We start from the raw sequence: 23279 nt of genomic DNA on the forward strand, positions 1-23279 counted from the left end.
ATGTATGTGGTAGGCTCTGAGCTATACTTCCAACGTTGATTTTTTTATTTTAAGTGAAAAATAGCTGAGTGTGGAACCATGTGCCTATAATCTAAACACTTGGGAAGCATAGGTTGAACTGAGGATTGTGCCTCATAGGAGACCCTGTCAAAAAGACAACAAAACAAAAACCTGAAACAAAAAAGAAATGATTGCCTTGGATATGAAATTTAGATGGGCTTCTTCAAGTTTTATTGTATAAGTCTGCTTGTCTTAGGTAGTTAAAATCACTGTTTGATTTCCTTAATAGCAAGCATATTAAATTAATGTGACAGAGACTTTTTTTGTTCCTATGTAGAATTTTATTAGTATATTAAAAACTGCTAACCTTTTTTTTTTTTCCTTTCCCTTGGTTGCCATTGTAGAATTTTTTGAAAAAGTTGGAACAGTCTTTTATGTGTGTTTGCTGCCAGGAATTAGTTTACCAGCCAGTGACAACAGAGTGCTTGCACAACGTATGTAAAGTAAGTAAAGCTCACCTCTCATTTCCTGTGATAGACCTTCAGGGTTTTTGCATCCACCAATTTTTAGCATATGAATAACATTTTTCCATGAAGGAAAATAGTTATAAAACCTTGCCACTTCCGAAGCATTTAATTTCATCATGCTGATAAATGTTTTCAGTAAACAGTAATAGTAATTCTGATATATATCTCTTGAGATATTCCACCACATTTAGACTTACTGAGAAGGGATTGAAATGAAACTATAGTATCGCTGAGCTTATATTTTATGTATGACAGTATAAACTGAAAGTTTCATTTGAATTTTAGTTAAGCTGTGGCTGGAGTCTTTCTCTACCAAATGGTGGTTTTGTGTCCTGATCCTAATTCAGAACTTAAGTTTCCAATGTAAAATGGAAACAAACCTCCATAGGTGCTACTAACCTGTGTAAGTTAGTTTTGTGTAACTATTTTTTGGAGACTCAGTATATATTAAATGATTTATAAACCACATAACTTGGTTTTAGTTGTAACTTAGATAAAATATGTAACTTAGTTTTAAGCCAGAGGATCCTAAATTTTCTTTTTCTTTAGTGCTCTAGGAGAAAGAAAGAAAAAAAAAAAACAGGATCAATGTCCAACCTAGAAGATTAGGCCAGTGGGAAGCATGCTTCTCTTTAACCCTGCCATTTTACTGGATGAGGAAAATGAAATACAAAATACTTAACTCATTTACCTCAAGTCTTACAATATGCATTGGAGGTAGAACTAAAGCCACAACTTCTGACATTATAGTATCCAGGCCTTTCTAGCTAGTCTTCCTTATACATTTAGAACAATTGGGGTCTAGTTTCTATTAAAAGTATAAATTGTTGAGTATTTTCCTACATGCTTGACTCTGATGAAGTTGGGTGTTTGTGTGAGTTTCTTTGTTTTTATCTTAGGATTGCTTGCAGCGCTCCTTTAAGGCCCAGGTTTTCTCCTGCCCTGCTTGCCGGCATGATCTTGGCCAGAATTACATCATGATTCCCAATGAGATTCTGCAGACCCTGCTTGACCTTTTCTTCCCTGGCTACAGCAAAGGACGATGATCTGTCTACACCTGTTGTTCCTGGTGGCTTTTTGGACAATAAAGAATCTAAATGGGAAGGGAGGGTTGAAGCAATGGTGGACCATATCTCACATTCTGAAGCCACTCCTCTGTCCCACATAGCCATCACCTTGTATGTGTAGTAAGAGGCCCATTTCTCACCTGTCTTTTAAATATCAAAAGGTAGTTTCTGTGAATAACAACTAGTTTTAATGAGTTAAAAAGTCGAAGCCTCAGCTCTAGTTGATATCCAAATTTTGATTTATTTTGCAACTACCTCAGGACAGAAAAGTTTTATGGGGATTTTAAAAATCATTGAATAAGGACAGAAAAGATTTATGGGGATTTTAGAAATCATTGACTAATTAGTTAAATGAGATTTTAGCTACACACTGCCTCCCAAATATTAGTTGTGCCTGGTTCTTGTCATTTGATTTTACAAAAAGAGATGACACTTGAGATTCTTGGAATGAACGAAGCTTCTGTAGTATGCATAATACTTTTTTTAATGTCCCTTCTTCCATTACAGTGTGTGTTTTGCAAGGTCAGGTTCATTTTAAGCCCATTTTGTGAACGCCATTGTGCTTTTTTTCCTAGTGTTTTATGCAAGTTGACTACTAATAACTAAGGAGAACAGTATGAATGCATTGTTACTGCATTAGTGTAATGTGGTGTGGTTTTGCAGTTCAGAGGTATTCACATGCTCTAGTTGTAAATGTTCATAAAAAGCCACTTCTGTACTAGTCAAATTGCTTTTAGTGAGTCTTACCAGTGGTTTTACATCTGCAGAGTATTGAGGGCTGTACTGACTTTTAAGAAGATTGAAATTGCTTCATATTGTGATCCTAAATTTTATATTCACTATATTCCTTAAAGTATACCTTAATAAATATTTTATGATCAGAAACTAGCTCACTTTGCTTTACTTTGCTACATTTTTCTGGCTTGTGTTATGGATTTTTGCTAATCAAGTATTGGTTTTCATTGTGTCTATTAAAACAGCCACTTATACTCTGATGCCAACTAGAATGAAGTCTTGCACTAAGAACAAATTTTATCCTCGGTTTTGTTTTTTTAAATTCTAAACGGGAAATATTTTCAAAGTAAGATAATGACTGTTCTATTGTATGTAATTCCTAAACTGTGTTCATTTTTAGCATGAGTCCTACCTTATATTTCAAACATGAGAATATTTTAAAACATTGTGCTGTTCTCAATACTGCTGTATTTTATCATTGAAGTTTTAATGTGATCACGTCATTCTTCCCACCTCTACTTTCACATACACATATATTGGCAACATTTACTAAATATTTGTGCTAGTCACTCACACATTATACACTGAATGACAGACTTGTGCTCTGAACTTTCAGCAACCTGAGTTAAGAACTGGTCATTGTTCCTTCTATGCTATGTAGGCTCTTGCTCTTTGCTATGTGGCGAACTGGTTCTATTTGATGTTTCTACATTTAATTAAATTCAAAATTGGCTGCTGGGAGACACTTAAAACATCATGATTAGTTTTTGACATTCATTCCACTGTCTACAAGTAGCCCTAGGTGACTTATGTAAGGGTCACTTACAGATATTGAAAATTTCTTATTGTAAAGAACAGAATTTAGTTAGGACTTTCTTAGATTGAAAATGAATCACTAAATTTGTATTACCCCTGCTGTATTTCCTCTAGCATTGGTCACACTGAATGAAGACTGGTAAATATCTCCCAGTTTGAGCTGCTTGAATTTGTTTAGTTATTCTGCTTTTATTAGAAATGATCCACTCTCAGTTATGCTATGTATTGTCTTAATTCTACTATAACATCGTAGACTAGGGAAAAGACTGATTATAATTTAACCCATTTGTGTCCAAAATGTCCCAAAGCTAAAAATAACCTATTGTTCATGAACTTAGTTTTCAAAGTTTCTTTACACAAATATTTCAGCATCTACTTACAAAATGACGACTTCAGAAAACAGTACCATTGTCAAAACATGTACCTACCTAGCAAATGTTCTAATTTCCCTTGTCTCAAATATCATAAATGGGCATTTAATTTTTAGTAGGTTTGTCTAGATCAGGATCCAAATAAAGACCTCTCATTGTGATTAATTACTATCTCAAATATTTTTAAAATCTGTTCATCCCTCAGTCTTATCCACTCAATCTTTTAACCTTCTTTACCGTTTACAATTTGTATGTTGAAATTGAATTGTTTTGAAACTTTTCTGACAGAATACATTTAAGTGAAGTCACCTTGTGGTATTAGCTTAACTTGATTATATTTTTGTGAACTTTGGTAGTAGAATTAAAGCATGACCAAATTCAGATTTGACTTTTTTGTTTGTTTTTTGTTTATTGGCAAGGCACCATAGGTAATATGGTATCCTTTAGGAAGCCCATAATATGTACATGTTTCTAAGGCTTAAGTTTAAAGCTAAGTCTTTAAAAAATGTAATTTACTACATTTAGTAGAGTATTATGGATTGAATCACTTTTTTTTTTTTGGTCAGTCGTGGGGCTTGAACTCAGGGCCTAGGCACTCACTGAGCTTTTTGCTCAAGACTAGTGCTGAACTACCTTGAACCATAGCACCACTTCTGGTTTTCTGATGGTTAGTTGAAGTTGTAAGAGTCTCACAGACTTTTTTGCCCAGGCTGGCTTTGAACCATGATTCTCAGATCTCAGCCTCCTGAGTAGCTAGAATTACAGATGTGAGCCACTTTTTTATAAGTACTGTGCACTAACTGATTGTACCACCGGAGCCTCCAACTCAACCCCTTAAAAACAGGTAGTGTTTTTGAAACATTTTTTCCTAATTATAGTCATTTAAGCCTTTAGTTTTAGAACTCAATTTTAGGTAATATAGTTTATTCATTAAATACATATGCTTGGGGGTATTAGGTAGCCTAAACTTTCTGAAGCTGACAGTGTAAGCACATACCCTTAGCTCTTACAACCTGGTATGTGTACTGATAAATAAAGGGCCCTCACTTTTACATACTTATAGCTTCAGATTTCATTGTAGAACATATTATATTGGTAAGAAGTGGGAAGCACGCTCTTCTTACTTGCCCATTGCCCCCTATTTTCCCATTAAGTACCAAACCTTTCCCTATTCTTCAAAATACTCTTGACTTCAGGGAAGCCAGCCTAATAGTCCCTTTACCACCAGCTTACATTCAGATGTTATTCTTTCTTGCCATCTCTGCTAATTGATCCCCACTGCTAGGCCATCAGAATTCCTGAAGGAACTGGATACCAGGTAACCTGGAATTTAATACCAAGTAACCTGGGTGGATCCTACACATCTATAATAAATAAATAAGTTTAATTCCAGTCATAACAACTACAGGCAGACATGGTGTTAGTCACTTGTAATAACAGCTACTTAGAAGATGGAGATAGGATCATGATTCAAGGTTTGCCTAGACCCTCTCTGGAAAGCAAACTAAAAGTAAACAGGTGGGAAAACTGAGTGCCACTGGCTCACACTTATAATCTTAGCGAATCAAGAGACTTAGATGTCAGGATTGTGGTTTGGAGCTAGCTAAGCAGGCAAATTCTAGGCAAAAATCTCCAGTTAACCAGCAAAAGAACTGAGGTGTGGCTTAATTGGTAGAATAGTACCAATTGTGAGGCCATGAGTTCAGTCACTAATAGTACCACCTTAAAAGAAAAGGATCTGGATGCTGGTGGCTCACACCTACAGTCCTAGCTACTACTCAGTGCGATCCGAAGAACACAGTTGCAAGATAGCTGGGGTATGAAAGTCTATGAGACTATTAGCTCCACTACCGAAAAAAATACGCTGCAGCTTTAGTTCAAGTGGTAGAGCACTAACCTTGAACAAGAAAGCTCAAGGGACAGTGCCCAGGCCCTGAGTTCAAGCCCCAAGCTGACCAAAAAAAAAAAAAAAATGTTCATGGGTGCTTAATATGGGGATATGGTCTTGATTGGGAATCTGACCAAAATAGTTATTCTTACACTGGCAGAGAATTTGGTTGTTGTTCCCCCCCCCCCCCCATGGTCTGAGACCAGGATTCAAACTTGGTACCTGCAGTCCCTTTGGTCATTGGCTAGCATCCTACCAACTGAGCCACATCTGAAATGCCTTGACAGCTAATTTGGATACATTTTGTCTATGCCCTGAGACTTTGTGTGAGACAGTTGTTTCATAAGGAAAATCCAAAGGTAGCAAAGGATCTCAACAGTGGCACTATTATTGCTGGCTACTTTTAGCCAAATTTGTGGTTCCATTTGAGAGCAAAAAAACAGCCAAAAAAGTTCAGAAAAGGTACAGTTGGCCAAAATGAAGAGGGCACTTAAGAAATGCCACTAAGAGAGGTATAGTTGTTAAAGCCAAGTGCTTTGTACGAGGACAGTAGGAAAGATGAGTTGAGGGCATCTATGTTCATCTGGGGATTCAAACAATTCATTTCAGAGGCTTTCCAGTAAGAAGAAAACCCCACCACTGGGCTGGAAATATGGCCAAGTGGCAAGAATGCTTGCCTTGTATACATAAAGCCCTGGGTTCAGTTCCTCAGCACCACATGTATAAAAAAGTCCAGAAGTGGTGCTGTGGCTCAAGTGGCAGAGTGCTAGCCTTGAGCAAAAAGAAGCCAGGGACAGTGCTCAGGCCCTGAGTCCAAGCCCCAGGACTGGCAAGAGATTGAGAGAGAGAGAACCCCACCACAAACAGATCCATCTAAGGGTTGTTTTACTCATGTTTTTCTTCAAAGCAAGCACAGCCCTAGTTCCCCAGCTGGGAGACAGCTTCCACTGGCAGCTGGCCTGGGCATCATCAAACTGATTTTGAGTTACCAGGTATTCAGGAGACAAAAGTTACATAGTGGAGATTTCTACTAAAGTTGGAAAGTAAGGCCTGGGAAGTATCAGTAGAATTCCTACAGGGCAATTCATGAAGCCATTGGAGTGGAAGCTGTAGTTTAGAGCCAGGAAGTTAAGAGTGGCCCGGAATGTGAAACAACATCTGCTGCAGGAAGCTACCAGGAAGTGAGCAGATCAAGCCTAAGAGTGGTCATGTGGGTTTCAGATAGCAAGTCTGTGGGGAGATAACTTGTTACTTGATCTTATGTATAAAGCAACTAATAACATGATTCAAATACTCAGTGTTCTGTTGTAATTAAAAATTCTTGCTGGGTGCTGGTGGCTTACACCTGTAATCCTAGCTACTCAGGTGGCTGAGATCTGAGGATATCTGTTTGAAGCCAACCCAGGAAAGTCTGTGAGATGCTTATTTTCAATTAACCACCCAAAAGTTGGAAGTGGAGCTGTGGCCCAAGTAGTAGAGCACTAACTTTGAGCTAAAAAAAAAAAAGCTCAGGGGAAGTGCCCAGGCCCTGAGTTCAAGTCCTACAACTGCGCGCGCGCGCGCACACACACACACACACACACACACACACACACATCTTATACTACCCTTTTAGAGTCACTTTTTCCCTAACCCTAGCTTGTGAAAACCACTAATCTGTTCACTTAGATTTTGCCATCTCAAGAATGATAATGTAAATGGAATCATAACAATATTACCTTTTTGAGGTTGCCTTTGTTTTTCTTCTAGAGCATAATAAACTCAAGCTCCATCCAAAGCATCAAATTCCATAGTTTCATTCTACTCCTGAGTAGCTAGGATTACAGGTGTGAGCCATCAAGCACCTGGCTCTTCTAAATACTATTCTAGATTGTTTGTCCATCCTTTTATCTATTAAAGGATCTTTGGATTGTTTATAGTGTTGTCTACTGTAAATAAGGCTGCTGAGTGTCTGTGCAGATACTATATGTATATTGTTTTCATTCCTCAGTGACATAATTTAAGGCTTTCAGGTATTTTCGCTTTTAAAGAAATTTCCAGGGGTCAGAGACATGACTAAGTTGGTAGCATGCTAGCCAATGAGCAAAAGTGTCAGGTAACAAGTTGGAGTCCTGTTTTGGGTCGGTCCTGAAAAAAAAAAGGAAAGAAAGAATTTTCTAAATGTATTAGAGGGGCTATACCATTTTATAATCTTGTCTGGAATGTGAGACTTCAGTTGCCCTACATTTCTTTTTTTATGTATTTTATTTCATTTTAAGACTTAGGCTTAGTCAGGGGCTGGTGGCTCACTCCTCTAGTCCTAGCTACTCAGGAGGCTGAGATCTGAGGATCATGGTTCAAGGCCAGCCCCGGCTGAAAAGTCCCCATGAGACTCATCTCCAATTAACCACCAGAAAACCAGAAGTGGTGCTGTGGCTCAAAGTGGTAGAGAGCTAGCTTTGAGCAGAAGAGTTCAGGGACAGTGCCCAGGCCCCAAGTTTTCAAGCCTCATGACAAATAATAAAAATGAAAAGAATTAGGCTTTATTTCTACTCTGCTTAAAATGACCAGCTCAGACTTGAGAACACAAATGTATTAAAGCTGACCACACATTCTTACCCTACATTCTTGACAGCATACCGTGTTGTACTTTTTAGCTATTCTAATGTATAGGGGTATCTCAATATGGACATATTTTTTTATCTCCCAAAATAAAAAAAGCTAAATGTGGTTATCTCTTCATGTACTTGTTTTTGTAGGTGTTTTTATTGTTGTTCTTTTGACATCCTATCAACTATCTGTCGAAATCTTTTGTCCATTTTCTAATCAGATTGTTTCTTATTTTATTATTATTATTATTTATTTATTTATTTTGGCCAGTCCTGGGCCTTGGACTCAGGGCCTGAGCACTGTCCCTGGCTTCTTTTTGCTCAAGGCTAGCACTCTGCCACTTGAGCCACAGCACCACTTCTGGCCATTTTCTGTATATGTGGTGCTGGGGAATCAAACCCAGGGCTGTTTCTTATTTTAGAGTTCTTCATATACTCTAAATATTAGCTTGTTCTGCCAATAGGTAATCTGTGACTACTCTTTCCCAGCTGTTACTTGTTCTTAAGATGTAATCTCTTGTTCTCATTATAGATTTTTTTGTTTTCCCATTGTCTGAGCATTTAAAATATACTTACTTCAGAGTTCTTTCAAAGTGTCTCCCAATTCTAGTTTCATAAGAATATTGCAATTTACTGCTACTTAACATTGAATTTGATTGCCTTTTGTTGATGCGTATATTTTAAAGTCCATCTTCTGAAGAAGTCTTATCTGAGGGCTTTGTTTGTGCCCTGGATGTGTGTGCAACTGTTTTCTTTGCAGGAATTTTCAGATGTTTCCACTGGGCCTTTTATGGGCTTTTGAAACTAACCAAATAATCTTTTGTTGAACAGACTCCTTCACTGTGCAGACAGAACATATTAGCTTCTGCATTTTCATGCAGCCAAATCTCTTGTTGAATGACTTAGTTTCAACCCATGGTGTGAGGGAGAAATACAGTTGTGTCCTGCTATGATCCTGGGCTAGAAGAAACATTCAGTCCTCATATTAGATTTGACAATTCTATCTGTGTCCCATTTCTCCTCCTTACTGTCTGTAGTCTTTGTTCATAATATCTGTCCCCTGACGTCATCAAACCCTCTAACTACCAAAGGTCCCTTCCCAGTCTTGGCCCCTCCACATGCCATGTGGTTTAAAGTTTCATGGGTTCCCTCTGCCACCTGGAAGCTTCCTCTTTTTCCATTAAACCTTTTTTTCTTTCTTTTTTTGAAGGTCCATTGATATTTTTTAAGTTCTTTTTTCTTTTGATTTATTTTTTGTATATGTGGTAGTGAGGAATTGCCTCCAGAACCTCTATCAGTAAGCCACATTCCCAGCCCTAAACTTATGGTTTTAAATAAGGAAAGCGTATTATTGGGATGCCTTTGGAACAAAAACAGGGATAGTTCCTAGATCTGCTCAGTCTACGCAAGAAAGAAGCTGAATCCTGTTCGTATACTTCACACATTATTTTACATAGCACTCATACCAACCCGCTCAACCCCAGTAAATGGTGTTATCTAAATTACCAGCAAGGACCAGGTTTCAGAGTAAGTCATTTGCCTTAAATCACAGGTAATCAGTAGTGGGTCTAGAACTTAAACTCAAGGTTCTATTTCTCACGACCTTTCTACCTCACCATATTGTTTGATTATGTAATCAAGTACCTTTAAATTTATATCCTTTTACCATTTGATAACCAAGTTAGACACTGTTCCAAGGAAAATTAATGTGCACCCTGACTAAATGTCACCTAAATTTTTAGGTGACAATTATTGTCGCGTATGTTGCAAGCCATGCTAAGCATAACCTTCATTCCTCGACAGAAATCATTTCTTGAAAGTAATGAAATTGTTCTTCTTGCCCTAGAATTGCCTGATGTGCTGAAGCATTAGACTCCAGATAGACAGGACTTCTCTGAATGACAGATGTGGTGCCAAGCTAGACATTTGTCTTGGATGAATCAGAGAAAGTTGCTAGTTAACCTTCCACTTACACATCCCCAAATGGCTGGCACCACATACCACACTCGTTAACAGACTTTCCACTGTCTCCTTCTATGGAAGGTTTTTTTCCTCATTTAAAAAAAAAGTTTTTGAAGTGCATTTGAAGCAGCTTCTTTTAACCAGTATAAATTTCATGTAGATTTTGTATCTGAAGGAACCTTGGTACTTCTGCGTAGTTCATGGTGGAGAAAACATCTTGAACACAAGCAAATTCACTTTCTTCCCCATTCTTAATGTCAAATGGTTTTTGGGTTTTGTTTTTTCCAAATAAAGAAGGTTTGCATCTAGTTCTCCTTTGGCTGCTGGCTTTTCCTGCAGTGCGTTTCAGTTGGCCTCAAGTTCTCTACAGCAGCAGCATTGGGGAAAGTAGGAATTTTTTTAGAATGACTGACCTCCCTTTTGGGTGCCTTTGGATTCACCCTATTTTTTTTTTTTGTCAGTCCTGGGGCTTGAACACTGTCCCTGGCTTCCTATTGCTCAAGGCTAGCACTCTACCACTTGAGCCACAGCACTTTTTCTGTTTATGTGGTGCTGAGGAATTGAACCCTGGGCTTCATGCATGCTAGGCAAGCACTCTACCACTAAGCCACATTCCTAGCTCCCACCCTGTTTTCTGGGAGTTTGGTTCTGGCTTTTATATAATGAACTATCTGGAGTCTCACCCAAGTTTTTGTTTTTCTAGATAATCTTCAAAAGTGCTTTTGCAGAAAATGAAAAATGTTATACGTAGATATAAACAAATATTTTTACTAATAAAAGTATAAGCCAGGCACCAGTAACTCACACCTGTAATCCCAGCTACTTGTAAGAGCTGAGGGTCATGGTTCAAAACCTGTCCAGGCAGGAAAGTCTATGAGACTCTTTTTTTTTTTTTTGGCCAGTCCTGGGCCTTGGACTCAGGGCCTGAGCACTGTCCCTGGCTTTTTTTGCTCAAGGCTAGCACTCTGCCATTTGAGCCACAGCGCCACTTCTGGCCATTTTCTGTATATGTGGTGCTGGGGAATCGAACCCAGGGCCTCATGTATATGAGGCAGGCACTCTTGCCACTAAGCCATATCCCCAGCCCCTCTGTGAGACTCTTATCTCCAATTAACCTCCAATAAAGCTGGAAATGGAGCTATAGCTCAAGTGGTCGAGTGCTAGCCTTGAGCAAAAAAGCTCAAAGACAATGTCCAGACCAAGTTCAAGCTCCAGGACAGGCAGAAAAAAAACAGGTTGAAGTGCAAGGAACATCACTAAATTAAAGTACAACAGAAAACAAACCACACTAACATTTCTATCCATTTTGAAAGCCCCAAGCCTCCTGCTCAGCAAACTATTTCTTTTTAGTTCAATTCTGCTTTAAAAAAAATTGTAGCAAGGTACAGGTACAGGTACTGCCTATAATGTGAGCTACTCAGAAGGCTGAGACTTGAGGATAGTGGTTCAAGGCCAGTTCAAGCAGAAAGTCTGTCTCCAACTAGCAAAATGCCAGACTAGAAGCATGGTGGAATGCCATCCATCCTTACGGAAACTTGAGTAAAAAAATGAAGTACAAACAAAAAATAACTTGTGGTTGATTTGGTTTTCAAATACTTTTAAATTCAGAAATTCGAGGTAATCACTTGTCTACTTATTTTGCATACTATGTTGTTGATTGGACCCATGGCCTTGCGCATACTAAGCACATGTTCTAGCAAGGAACCACAACTCCAGCCCACCTATACTGTTGAGAAATTAATTTGTAAAAAGAAAAAAATCATGAAGGTCATGATCTTTGAACCGATGTAGGCTCAAAATGAAATAATCTTGTTTTGTGAATTCATGACAATTTTTCCTATAGGAATAAAGATAAAGAAGAAAGGGGGTGGATACCAGGCTGGCCTTTCAAAGCCAATTCAAATACAGCTTTGCAGCACTTTTATGAAGAATCTTTGCCAGTTGAAGGCACCAAATGTCACTCTTCCCCCAAATTGATGACCTTTCCTGAACAAACCTTGGTGTGGGTCATCAGATGGCAGAACTATCACCTCTAAAACATCAAGACTTTATCTCCATCCCAAGGGGATTTTCTATGTGAGAGGGGAGACCCGAGGAAAGCTCCTAACGAAAGTAGCAATGATTTTGAGGGTTAAAAACTTGGGAAAGTGGGCCAGCAGCTGGGAGACACTCCTTAAATAGAAAGATGAGAGGAGCAGATCAAAGAGGATGAAGTGATGCACACACGTGGGGAAGTGAGGGATCAAAATGACATGTGATGAGCTGAAGTGAAGGAAGAGGCAGGGAAAACGCATCTTGGGGTGACCCAGTGGAGAACAAGCAGGTTCTTCGGCTGCCACCCTGGCTCACTACAATGATCCCTGGTCATTGCCGCTAGTCCTTTTCTCAAAATTGGCTGCTGTATCAACTTACTTTTCAACTTTATACTTTCAACTTTCACTCCCCTGCCTCTGACCTCCATACCATTGGCCTCAGGTTTGGGTCTTTGTATAGTCTCCCTGATTCACTGGTCCTGTTGCCTACTTGGTTTTGGAGCAAACCAAAATGGCTTCATCTCACTGCTGGTAAGAGTGAGCCCCCCAGGGCAAAGTGCCAGAACTCACTGTGAGCAGCATAGGAGCCTCGGGCAAGGCAAAGGGGCTTTCTTTAAAAAATGGTAAGATCTGCCTTTAAAGAACTAAGGATGCAGCTCTGTGGTAGAGCACTCACCCAGCATGCATCTGACCCTGGGCAGCATCCCCACCACTACCTAAGAAAAGAAATGGAGGGAAGGGTGACATTGTCCAAAAAGAAATGTACTCTAGGCTGGGAATATGGCCTAGTGGCAAGAGAGCTTGCCTTGTATACATGAAGCCCTGGATTCAATTTCCCAGCACCACATATATAGAAAACAGCACTGTGGCTCAAGTGGCAGAGTGCTAGCTAGCCTTGAGCAAAAGGAAGCCAGGGACAGTGCTCAGGTTCTGAGTTCAAGGCCCAGGACTGGCAAAAAAAAATAATAACTGTAACCCCCCTCTGTACATTACCTTTACAACAATAATCAATCAATTAATCGATCGTCTCCCTAAGGAACCAATGGAACCACTCTGAGCAGTCCACATCCACTACAGACCTTATAAATCAGGGACATCAAAACACCATTTTTATCACCCTATATCAAAAAACTTACCACCAATCATGTCCGTTTTAATTGCCATCAAAATGCTTAACTTGAAGCCAGGCACTTAGGATCCTAACTACTCAGAAGACTGAGACTTGAGGATCTCAGTTTGAAGCCAGCCTGGACTTATCTCCAATTAATCACCAGAACCCCAGAAGTGGTGCTGGTGGCTCAAAGTGGTAGAGCATTACTAGCCTTGAGCGCAAAGCTCGGAGGCAGCACGCAGGCCCTGAGTTCAAGCCACGTAAACAGAAAAGTTAAAAAAGAAAAGAGAAATGTACTCTACCTGACTAATTTAACTCTAACCCCTTTACACATTACTTTTATAATAACAATAAAAAAAATTAAAGCTAGGTGCCAATGGCTCACTCCTGTAATCCTAGCTACTCAGGAGGCTGAGATCTGAGGATTGCTGTTTGAAGCCAAGGAAAGTCCATGAGACTCCTAGCTCCAATTAACCACTAGAGAACTGAGTGTGCTGTGGCTCAAAGTGGTAGAGCACTAGCCTTGAGCAAAAGAGCTCAGGGACAGTGCCCAGGCTCTGAGTTCAAGCCCCACGATGGACAGAAATAAAAGATAAAAAAATAAAAGATTTGCTTAATAGACACAAGGTCAATAATATCCTTTAAGATCCATCACTTAAAGACCTAGAGTTTTTGTTTGTTTTGTTTTGTTTTTTTGGCCAGTCCTAGGCCGTGAACTCAGGGCCTGAGCACTGTCCCTGGCTTCTTTTTTGCTCAAGGCTAGCACTCTGCCACTTGAGCCACAGCGCCACTTCTGGCCATTTTCTGTATATGTGGTGCTGAGGAATCGAACCCAGGGCCTCATGTATACGAGGCAAGCACTCTTGCCACTAGGCCATATCCCCAGCCCATGACCTAGAGTTTTTGGAAGAGTCTTTGACATAGGAAAGTTGCCATTCCTTTACCTGAAGGACACCGGTTGTCAAAAGACAATGCTAGAGTCCCTCTCCCAATAGAGAGCACTGTTTCCCTTCTGCCAAGAGCCAGCTGATACAAGTAGGTTTGGAAGCTGAAATATTAGCACTTTTACTGGTTCACAGGGCATTGGAACAGAACTCTCTGGAAGTGACAGGGATCAGAGATCCATTGTAGGGCATATAGGTTTCATGGGTTTCTACAATGGACTGAGAATCTTCCATGTTTATCCCACATGTGAGGGTTGCTCCAAGGATGTGAGGTCTCTTCCAGGTGGATGGGGCTTGAGCTGAGCCCAGGGCTGTGGAAAGCAGGAAATCTGCTGAATATGTTGTTTATCTTAGTTTCTGAGTCTTTAAAACTCTGCTCAAAAGGCACATTCTGTACAACTTTGTACTCAATGTATCATTGTATCATATACCTAAAACTGCTACATGCTGAATTTTATATGGATAAACAGAATATTTTTTTTATTTTAATTTTTTTATTTTTTTTATTAATTGGACATAAATGTTTTTACAAGGTGTTGTGCAAAGAGGGTGCAGTTACATAGTAGGGCAGTGTGTACATTTCTTATGATATCTTACAACCTGTTTTTCTATCCCTTGTCTAGGTCAGGTTGACATATATGCAATATACAATGTATCAAGAACATATACAGTTTTCACAGACTTGGTCTCTACTGTCTCTCCGTCTCCCTTTGTTAACAGTCATATATCAGGGAGTAAACAGAATATTTTTTAAATTAGGGTCATGTACTACACAAAGCTACCAGAGGCTTTGCATTTTGGTGGGGGTGGTCCTGGGGCTTGAACTCTGGGCCTGGGTGCTGCTGTTCCTGAGCTCTTTTGCTCCAGGTTAGCACTACCACTTGAGCCACAGTGCCACTTCCAGCTTTTTATGTGATTAATTGGAGATAAGAGTCTCAGACTTTCTTACTCAGGCTGGCTTTGAACTATTGCGATTCTTAGATTTCAGCCTCCTGAGTGGCTAGGATTCCAGGCATGAGCCACCGGCTCTGGATCATAAGTTTTTCTTTTTTCAAATAGTACTGGGACTTCCTGTTAAGCAAGGGCTTTACCACTTGAGCCATGCTGGGTTTCTTTGTTTGTTTTAGACACATAATCTTGTGCTTTTCCTAAGGTGGTGGTGACCTTGGACCATAACACAACTCTCCTGTGTCTTGCAGGTAGCTGGGTCCCTAGGCCTGTGCCATTATGCCTTCCTTTTTGAGATGAAGTCTTGCTAATTTTTTTGTGCAGGCAAGCCTTGAACCATGATCTTCCTATTCCTATCTCACAAGCAGCTGAGATTGCAGATATGCCCCACTACACCTATGGTGGCCAGGAAGAGGGCTGCAAGTGGAGGATTTTGAACAGACTTAGACAACAGAAGGGGGAGGACTGGCACAAGCATTAGGTAAATGCATGACTGATGTACTCATGTTCACTTCAATTATTTTTTTTCAAGTGTTGCTTCTTCCTGAGAAGGAACCACTCTGGGCTCTGATGGCAAGTCTGTACTGAGAGAAAGATTTCCAGCTCAGGACATAGGCTCCAGGTTTGCAGTTACCATGACAGCATGGTATCCTGTTTGGGCTGACAGGCACCAGAGCTGATCAGCCATTGTTCAAATCCCAGCTCTCATTCTCACCAGATGTGCGAGTGTGGGCATCTCTTCACTCCCTCTTTCCTTGTGTAAAAGTGGGATGTGGTGAGGGCCAAAGGAGACATTTCAAACATTTAGAATACTACACCACTTGTACTCAAGAAAAGCATTGTCATTTAAAAAAGGATCCACCTACTTTCCAACTGCCTGGTGGGATAAAATAAGTGGATGGCTCGCAGAGAATCCAGTAAACCACTAAGGCCTTTTGTCTAGATCACTAGCTTACAGCTGAGTGACACTGAGGATTGCTGACGTAATCTGCTACTCAAGGAACAAGGTAATCAGTGTAAGAGTGGCTGCTCAATAATGGGTAAGAATAAGCATTTGCTATTTCTGGCAGAAAAGTTATTGTTTGTAGGTTTGCTTCTCTAGTAGCTCACCCATAAAAGAACTCACACTGCCTTGCAGCAATCTGAACTGGCGTAACAGAAGCAAAAGTTGCTGAATAGGAATTTATAGCACTGTGAAAGAAGCATATGTGGGGCTGGGGATATGGCTTAGTGGTAGAGTGCTTGCCTTGTATGTATAAAGCCCTGGGTTCAATTCCTCAGTACCACATAAACAGAAAAGGCCAGAAGTGGTGCTGAGGCTCAAGTGGTAGAGTGCTAGCCTTGAGCAAAAATAAGCCAGGGACAGTGTTCAGGCCCTGAGTCCAAGCCACAGGACTGGCAAAAAAAAAAGAAGCATATGTGACGGAATCTGCCTTTTGTCCTTTGTTCTTTCCCTTTTCCTTATCTAGAAAGGGCATATAATGCCTGGATGTGTAGTAGTTATCTTCAGATCATCAGGATGAAAACTACATGCAAAAGCAGGCAGAATAGTACCTGCTCTTGGTGTTATTTCTGGACTGGTAAATAAAAAAAAAAAAAAGAAACTGCTACTTGGCTGCTAGTTGATTGAATTCTGTAGATGAGTTTTAGTTACATGAAACCTAACCCAAACATAATCAAAAGGAGCAAAAGTGGCCTTCACTGATGACCAGCTCATATACATGGTTTCTTTAACCAGTTAGAGGCAAAATGTCACCTAACAATGGACTAAAGGATTGTGTGTTTTCATGTATGCACACAAGCCCTGGTATTGGGGCTTGAGTTCAAGGTTTAGGCATTATCCCTTAGATTTTTTACTCAAGGCTGGCACTCTACCACTTAAGCCACTGCTCCATTTATGGCTTTCTGGTGGTTAACTGGAGACAAGAGTCTCATGGACTTTGCTTCCCAAGCTGGCTTCAAATACTGATATCTCAGGCTCCTGAGTAGTAGAATCACATGTGCAAGCCACTGCCACTTGGTCTAGGTTAGAGGCTCCTGTTGCTCTTTAGTTCCTTCCAAATTTGGGCCATGAAAGAAGTCAAAATAATAAAAGTACAGAGCAATCTTCAAATTGATTTTTTTATTAGAACACTAATACATGAAGATAAAAAAAAAACCCACCCACAAAGAAAGAGGAAAACACTCCAAAATGTTATTACAGATTAGGAAAATTAGTCAGGAATGAGAGTTCATCAATGTGTACAAAATGTAAACATTTGTCCTGGGAATTCCTGCAGATGGCACAGTCCACAAGGACTTATTTGGAACAAAAGGATGTCTATTGAATCTCTAGTAAGGCTAACATCTGCAAACTTCTCACATTGAAAGTTAGAATTACTAGCACATCCATAATTTTCTATGCAAAAAGATGAAACAGCTCCCAATCAAGGCAACTTGCACATCAGCTGGTCAATGTGGAAGCAAACCATGGAAGACAATCTGCTGCCACTCACTAAGGCTACCTGTATTTACATTTACCTTGCCAGAGGTTACAAAATATACAGTATGTAAAAACCCCTACTCGAGGCTTGGGAGACAAAGTATTTCTTGCTTAGCAGATGCTCCCGGGGAAGGCATCGAATCAGTGTCGACATAGCGTGCGCAAGAGGACTAAGAAGAAGCCCTTTTCTGTTCAGAAAACGGGGATTCATAAACTTCCATGGGCGGGCAGGTACAAACCAGGTGCTGATCTCCGTATAGATCATCAATCCGAGCGATGGTGGGCCAGAACTTGTTCTCTGGTTTCACAAAGGGCTGGAAAGGACAAAAGATGAAAATGCTGGGGAATGTTGTGTGTTGGGGACAAGGTGGTCACCATAACAGTCCAATAGTCCCACAGCCCCAGATACCATTAGCCACACTGTCAAAACAAAACAAAACAAAACAAAACAACCCTACCTTTGAGCACTGTCACTATGCCACTCAGACTTCAGGGAAAACTTTCTCCAGCTAGGAATTGGAATGCATGTGGCCCTTGGGGCCATCTCCCCATTGGAGGTAGTAGAAGACACACTAAGACACTTGATGGGGACTCGCATCCCATTTTCCTCCTCATGTTCCTGTGCATGGGGCGGATGCTCTGGGTGACCTCCGAATCCCTGAATGCCAATTGCTTTGCCTTTTTTTTTTTTTCTTGAACTTGGCCTGGGTACTGTCCCTGAGATTTTGTGCTCAAGGTTAGTGCTCTACCTCTTTGAGACATAGCACCACTTCTGGTTCTCTGGTGATTAATTGGAGATAAGGTCTCAAGGTCTTTCCTGCCTGGTCTGGCTTTGGACCAAGATCTTCAGATCTCAGCTTCCTGAGTAGCTAAGATTACAAGCGTGAGCCACCAGCACCCAGCACTTCGCTCTGTTCTTGATCATGACTTACATTTCTCAAGGTGGTCCGTGTACAGTTTCTATAATGGGACTGTTAACTGGGAGACCCCCTGGGGGAGCTGATGCCTATGCAAGTGACCATCATGACAACTTACAAGTGGGAATGCCGCCACCTCTCTGGAATATGGCCGGTCCCAGTGGGAGGATGTGACGCAGGTCAAGGAGTGTGGAGACATCTGAGACAGAGACATGGATGGCAAGGGATTACACCAATGTGCTGTGCTCTCCCCAGCTTTACCTCAACCACTGAGCTGCCATCAGAAGCTTATGTTCGGAGGAAGGAGGATGCTCAACTTTTTCAAATAGTGAAAAAGTAGAGTGATTATACATTAAATAAGTCCACCACCCAGCAGCAAAGCCAAGGGAACATTTTCTCTTTGCTCTATCTTTTAAAATAGCAAGAAAAAATTGAAATAATTAATAAAGTAAGAAATAAATAAAATGATAAATATTAGACATTCCAAGCTGCCTGCATAGCCTCTCCTCTACAACTCACTGTCTGCTTTCCTTCCTCCCCAATGATAAACACTATTGGAATTTACTATTCTCTTGTTTTATGCTATACAGATGTGAGGAAACAACATATACGTTTGTTCGGCATATTTTGAAGCCTATTTTCTATATGCATCATGTTCTTTGAGATGTCTATTGCCATATTTTAAAAAATAGCCTGAACTCCAGAAGAATCAGCAATATCCGGAACTAAAAGAGAAATGCATGACAATAAGAAATATGAATGCTGTCTAAGTTTTGCCAGGCTAGAAACTTGGACCTTTTCTGTGTAGTGACTTTTTAATTCTAGTTTTCATAACTTGGAGATCAGACTGTTGCTTTTGCATGATGTACGTAGTGTCTCATGACTGAAGTTTGCTTTGTTTTATAGTATTGTACTCCTTGTATTTTTCAAGAGCTATTTTGTAAACAGATGATGTATTTCTCCATTGAAAACACAATAAAAAAAACAGCACAAAGAAATATGAATGCTGCTGGGTGCTGGTGGCTCACGCCTGTAATCCTAGCTACTGAGGAGGCTGAGATCTGAGGATCATGGTTCAAAGCCAGCCCAGGCAGGAAAGCTTGTGAGACTCCAATAACTCACCAAAAAAGCTAGAAGTAGAGCTATGGCTTGCTCAAGTGGTAGAACACTAGCCTTGATCAAAAAGGAGCTTAGAGACAGTGTCCAGACCTGGAGCTCAAGCCCCAGGAGTGGCATTCTCCCCGAAAAACATATCTAGCAAGGTGCCTGCCTTCTGCAAGCTATGGGCCCCTGCAGTCAGTCCACCTTCAATGAGGTGGTTGTGGGCTCACAATGTATTCTCCATTTATGACCCTCCAGCTCATATGTGGACCCAACCAAACACTTAGGCATTCTGACCAGTTACAACATTAACATCCTTTAGTAGGCTGGGGATATGGCCTAGTGGCAAGAGTGCGAGGCCCTGGGTTCAATTCCCCAGCACCACTTATACAGAAAATGGCCAGAAGTGGCACTGTGGCTCAAGTGGCAGAGTGCTAGCCTTGAGCAAAAAGAAGCCAGGAACAGTGCTCAGGCCCTGAATCAAGCCCAGGACTGGCCAAAACAAAACAAAACAAAAAAAAAATCCTTTAGTAGAGGTGCAGTATTGCTTTTCTGTAATTTGAGTTATAAACATTAGAAAACATCCAGGCTAAATGAGATACCAGTTCAGTTTTTCTCAGGTTCCTAACCCTCAGGACCCTAACCCAGGTCTAACACCTTGTGTTACTACAGTGTGTGAGATGCATGTATACATTCTGTTTTGCTGCAGCACTATGACAGTTCATCAAAGAGACATAAAAATGATAAGAATTCTACCCTGGACAGGGTCCTCCATCTCCTGTGGTGATCAATCAGGTGTACGTAGGGTACAAAGCAGACCTACATACCTGAATGACCACTGTTGTTAGAGGGTTCAAGATGGCTTATAAGTAAAGACAATCTTTTCATCTCATTTTAGGAAAAAATACTGCCTGCAGTGAGAGTCCAGAAGGGGTAGCACACTGCCTGGGTGCCATTCTCTCCTCTCAGGGAGGCTTTGAATCAACTGCCAGCACTACACACCTTCAGTGGATTGACCGTAGGGTCGATGCGGCCCTCCTCGATATCAGCAATTTCCTGCCGAATGCTGATCATGGCATCACAGAATCTGTCCAGCTCAGCCTTGTCCTCTGACTCAGTGGGCTCAATCATGAGAGTCCCTGCCACAGGCCAGGACATGGTGGGAGCATGAAATCCTGCAAAAGGAGACAGACAACTTGCCTCACTCACTCTGGCCTCCCTAGACTGGAAGAAAAGCCCCCCTCTCCTCTTACAATTTACCCGTGGAATACATTTGCATGTATACACATGGAGATTCATGTCTGTGCTGCTTATAGAAGAAAAACAGAAAACAACATAATATCCAACAATGGGGACTTCATGTAGAAAAGTTTACAGAACACCTTGAATAAACATACAATGACTCAAAACAACATACATTTTATTTATTTATTTATTTTTTGCCAGGCCTGGGGCTTGAATTCAGGGCCTGAGCACTGTCCCTGGCTTCTTTCTGCTCAAGGCTAGCACTCTACCTCTTGAGCCACAGCGCCACTTTTGGCTTTTTCTGTACATATGGTGCTGAGGAATCAAACCCAGGGCTTAATGGTTGCCAGACAAGCACTCTACCACTAGGCCACATTCTCAGCCCCTCATTTTCTTTTAATATTCATGAATTAAGTTTTTAAAAAAGCAAGCTACATCATCTAACATGATCCCCCTCTTTTTGTGTGTGCCTACTAGGATAATTCTGGGCTTTAGACAAGAGTGGAAATCCTATCAAACATTGTAATAGTGCTAAGAAGAAGGGAAGGAGGAAGAGAGAGAAAGAGGGATTTCTGCTGCCACATTAGAGGTCTGCCAGGAAGAGATTATGAAGAGCTGGTTGCTAATTTCATCAAGAAATGCTTTCCTAGCTGGGTGCCTAGCTACTCAAGTCTGAGACCTGAAGATCATGGTTTGAAACCAGCCAGGGCAGGAAAGTTTGTGAGACTCTTACTGCCCATTGACCACCAGAAAAGCCAGAAGTGGAGCTGTGGCTCAAGTGGAAAAGGACCAGGTTTGAGCACAAAGCAGCTCAGGGACAGTGCCCAGGACTGAATTCAAGCCCCAGGACTGGCAAAAGAAAAAAAATCAGTCAAGAGGAAAGTGAATCACACACAGTGGATTTTCTATTATTTAAAAATTCACACTCCTGGGCTGGGGATATGGCCTAGTGGCAAGAGCGCTTGCCTCGTGTGCATGAGGCCCTGGGTTCAATTCCCCAGCACCACATATACAGAAAATGGCCAGAAGTGGCGCTGTGGCTCAAGTGGCAGAGTGCTAGCCTTGAGCAAAAAAGAAGCCAGGGACAGTGCTCAGACCCTGAGTCCAAGCACCAGGACTGGCCAAAAATAATAATAATAATAATAAATAAATAAAAATTCACACTCCTTAAAGCAAATCATTAAAATTCAAATAGGAATAGCACTCATACAGAGAAGGCAAAGTTCTCCCTACCGTTGCATATCTGAGAGTTAAAAGATCTTTGATATTAGTGCAAGTATCACTAATATTAAGGAGGGCTGTATTAAATAATACACATAATATACCAATAAATAAGGCTCCTACCTCTGCCAAAAAAAGGTTCATTTTCTTTTCCTTTTTTTGGCCAGTCCTGGGGCTTGAACTCAGGGCCTAGGAGCTATCCCTGAACTTTTGTGCTCAAGGGTAGTGCTCTACCACTTTGAACCACAGTACTACTTCCATTTTTGGTGGTAATTAAAAACAAGACTCTTGAGGTCTTTCCTGTCTGGGCTGGCTTTGAACCAAAATAACTAAGGTTACAGGTGTGAGCCCCTGGCACCTGGTGAAAGGTGCATTTTCTTTGTAAAAACAATATACACTTGTTTTTTCCATCTCTGAAACAGCTAGACCATAGCCAGAACTCCAGTGCCCCTTTGTCTCTACACTTGTGCTTGTTCTACCTCATTCCCTAGTCCACCAGCTTATTTTTTCTTGGACTCTGTTTGGGGGTGGTGGGGGCAGGATAGGAGTACGAATTTATCAGAAACACTAGCAATGAACAAATCATTTGCTTGGGATTTAAAAATTAAAGATATGTTTTCTGGTCTGTGAGAAATGTAATTTATATGTTTTAATATCGGGCAGAGCTAGTAGTCAAAGTGGAAAGTTTTTCATTTTTATTTTAAAGGTTGTTCAAGTCTAGGCTCCCCATTTATTCCATGGATCAATTTGCTGTGATGTCTATACATTCTGTCTGTGCTTTGAGGAAGTACTTCAAAGCCAGCGAGGACAGCTGCATGAATGTCACGGCCACTTACCATAATCCTGGAGTCTCTTGGCCACATCCACTGCCTCAATATTTGCAGACTTTTTGAAGGGTCTTATGTCCAAAATAAACTCATGAGCCACATAACCTGTTCAGGAAAATGGTTTTAGCTCAAGATTAGCATCGGTTGTTTTACCCAACTAAATGATTCAGCTCTTTATGAATATCTGTGAGGATCAAGAGACTAAGAACACTTGGTAAGTTTCTCTTACAGTTAAGAATACTTTATCTAGTCTTAGTACCTTGTATGTTTGATTTTAGTTCACTACACTCCAGCCTGGCAATGACTAACGGGAGATGGAAAGCATTACTGAAACATTCCACCAGAGATGTCTGGAGACGAGATTATTTATACTCTGAGAGCCTAAAATCTACTTGGAACAATATACACGCCCTCATATTCCTGGTCCTTTCACAGAAAATATTTCTAGAAATAAAGATCAGTTGATATCCTTCAGCAACTTTATCCCTGATGTCCA

At 40.7% G+C, this 23279-nt stretch overlaps 2 protein-coding genes across 2 annotated transcripts in view; one reads left to right on the forward strand and one right to left on the reverse strand.

The window, feature by feature from the left end:
- The window catches only part of Uhrf2 (ubiquitin like with PHD and ring finger domains 2), a 70917-nt gene extending 67998 nt beyond the window's left edge, over positions 1–2919 (forward strand). The window contains exons 15-16 of the mRNA XM_048346948.1: positions 405–503; positions 1427–2919. Coding sequence (XP_048202905.1) covers positions 405–503; positions 1427–1573 — 246 coding nt within the window. The 3' untranslated portion in view covers positions 1574–2919. The remainder of the gene's footprint in view (positions 1–404; positions 504–1426) is intronic.
- Positions 2920–17097: 14178 nt separating this feature from the next.
- Gldc (glycine decarboxylase) overlaps positions 17098–23279 on the reverse strand; it is a 90248-nt gene continuing 84066 nt past the window's right edge. The window contains exons 22-25 of the mRNA XM_048347063.1: positions 22793–22888; positions 20493–20665; positions 18508–18588; positions 17098–17786 (exon numbers count right to left, since the gene is read on the reverse strand). Coding sequence (XP_048203020.1) covers positions 17643–17786; positions 18508–18588; positions 20493–20665; positions 22793–22888 — 494 coding nt within the window. The 3' untranslated portion in view covers positions 17098–17642. The remainder of the gene's footprint in view (positions 17787–18507; positions 18589–20492; positions 20666–22792; positions 22889–23279) is intronic.

This window comes from Perognathus longimembris, chromosome 1 (genome assembly GCF_023159225.1).
Source record: "Perognathus longimembris pacificus isolate PPM17 chromosome 1, ASM2315922v1, whole genome shotgun sequence".
In the NCBI taxonomy this organism is placed as follows: domain Eukaryota; kingdom Metazoa; phylum Chordata; class Mammalia; order Rodentia; family Heteromyidae; genus Perognathus; species Perognathus longimembris.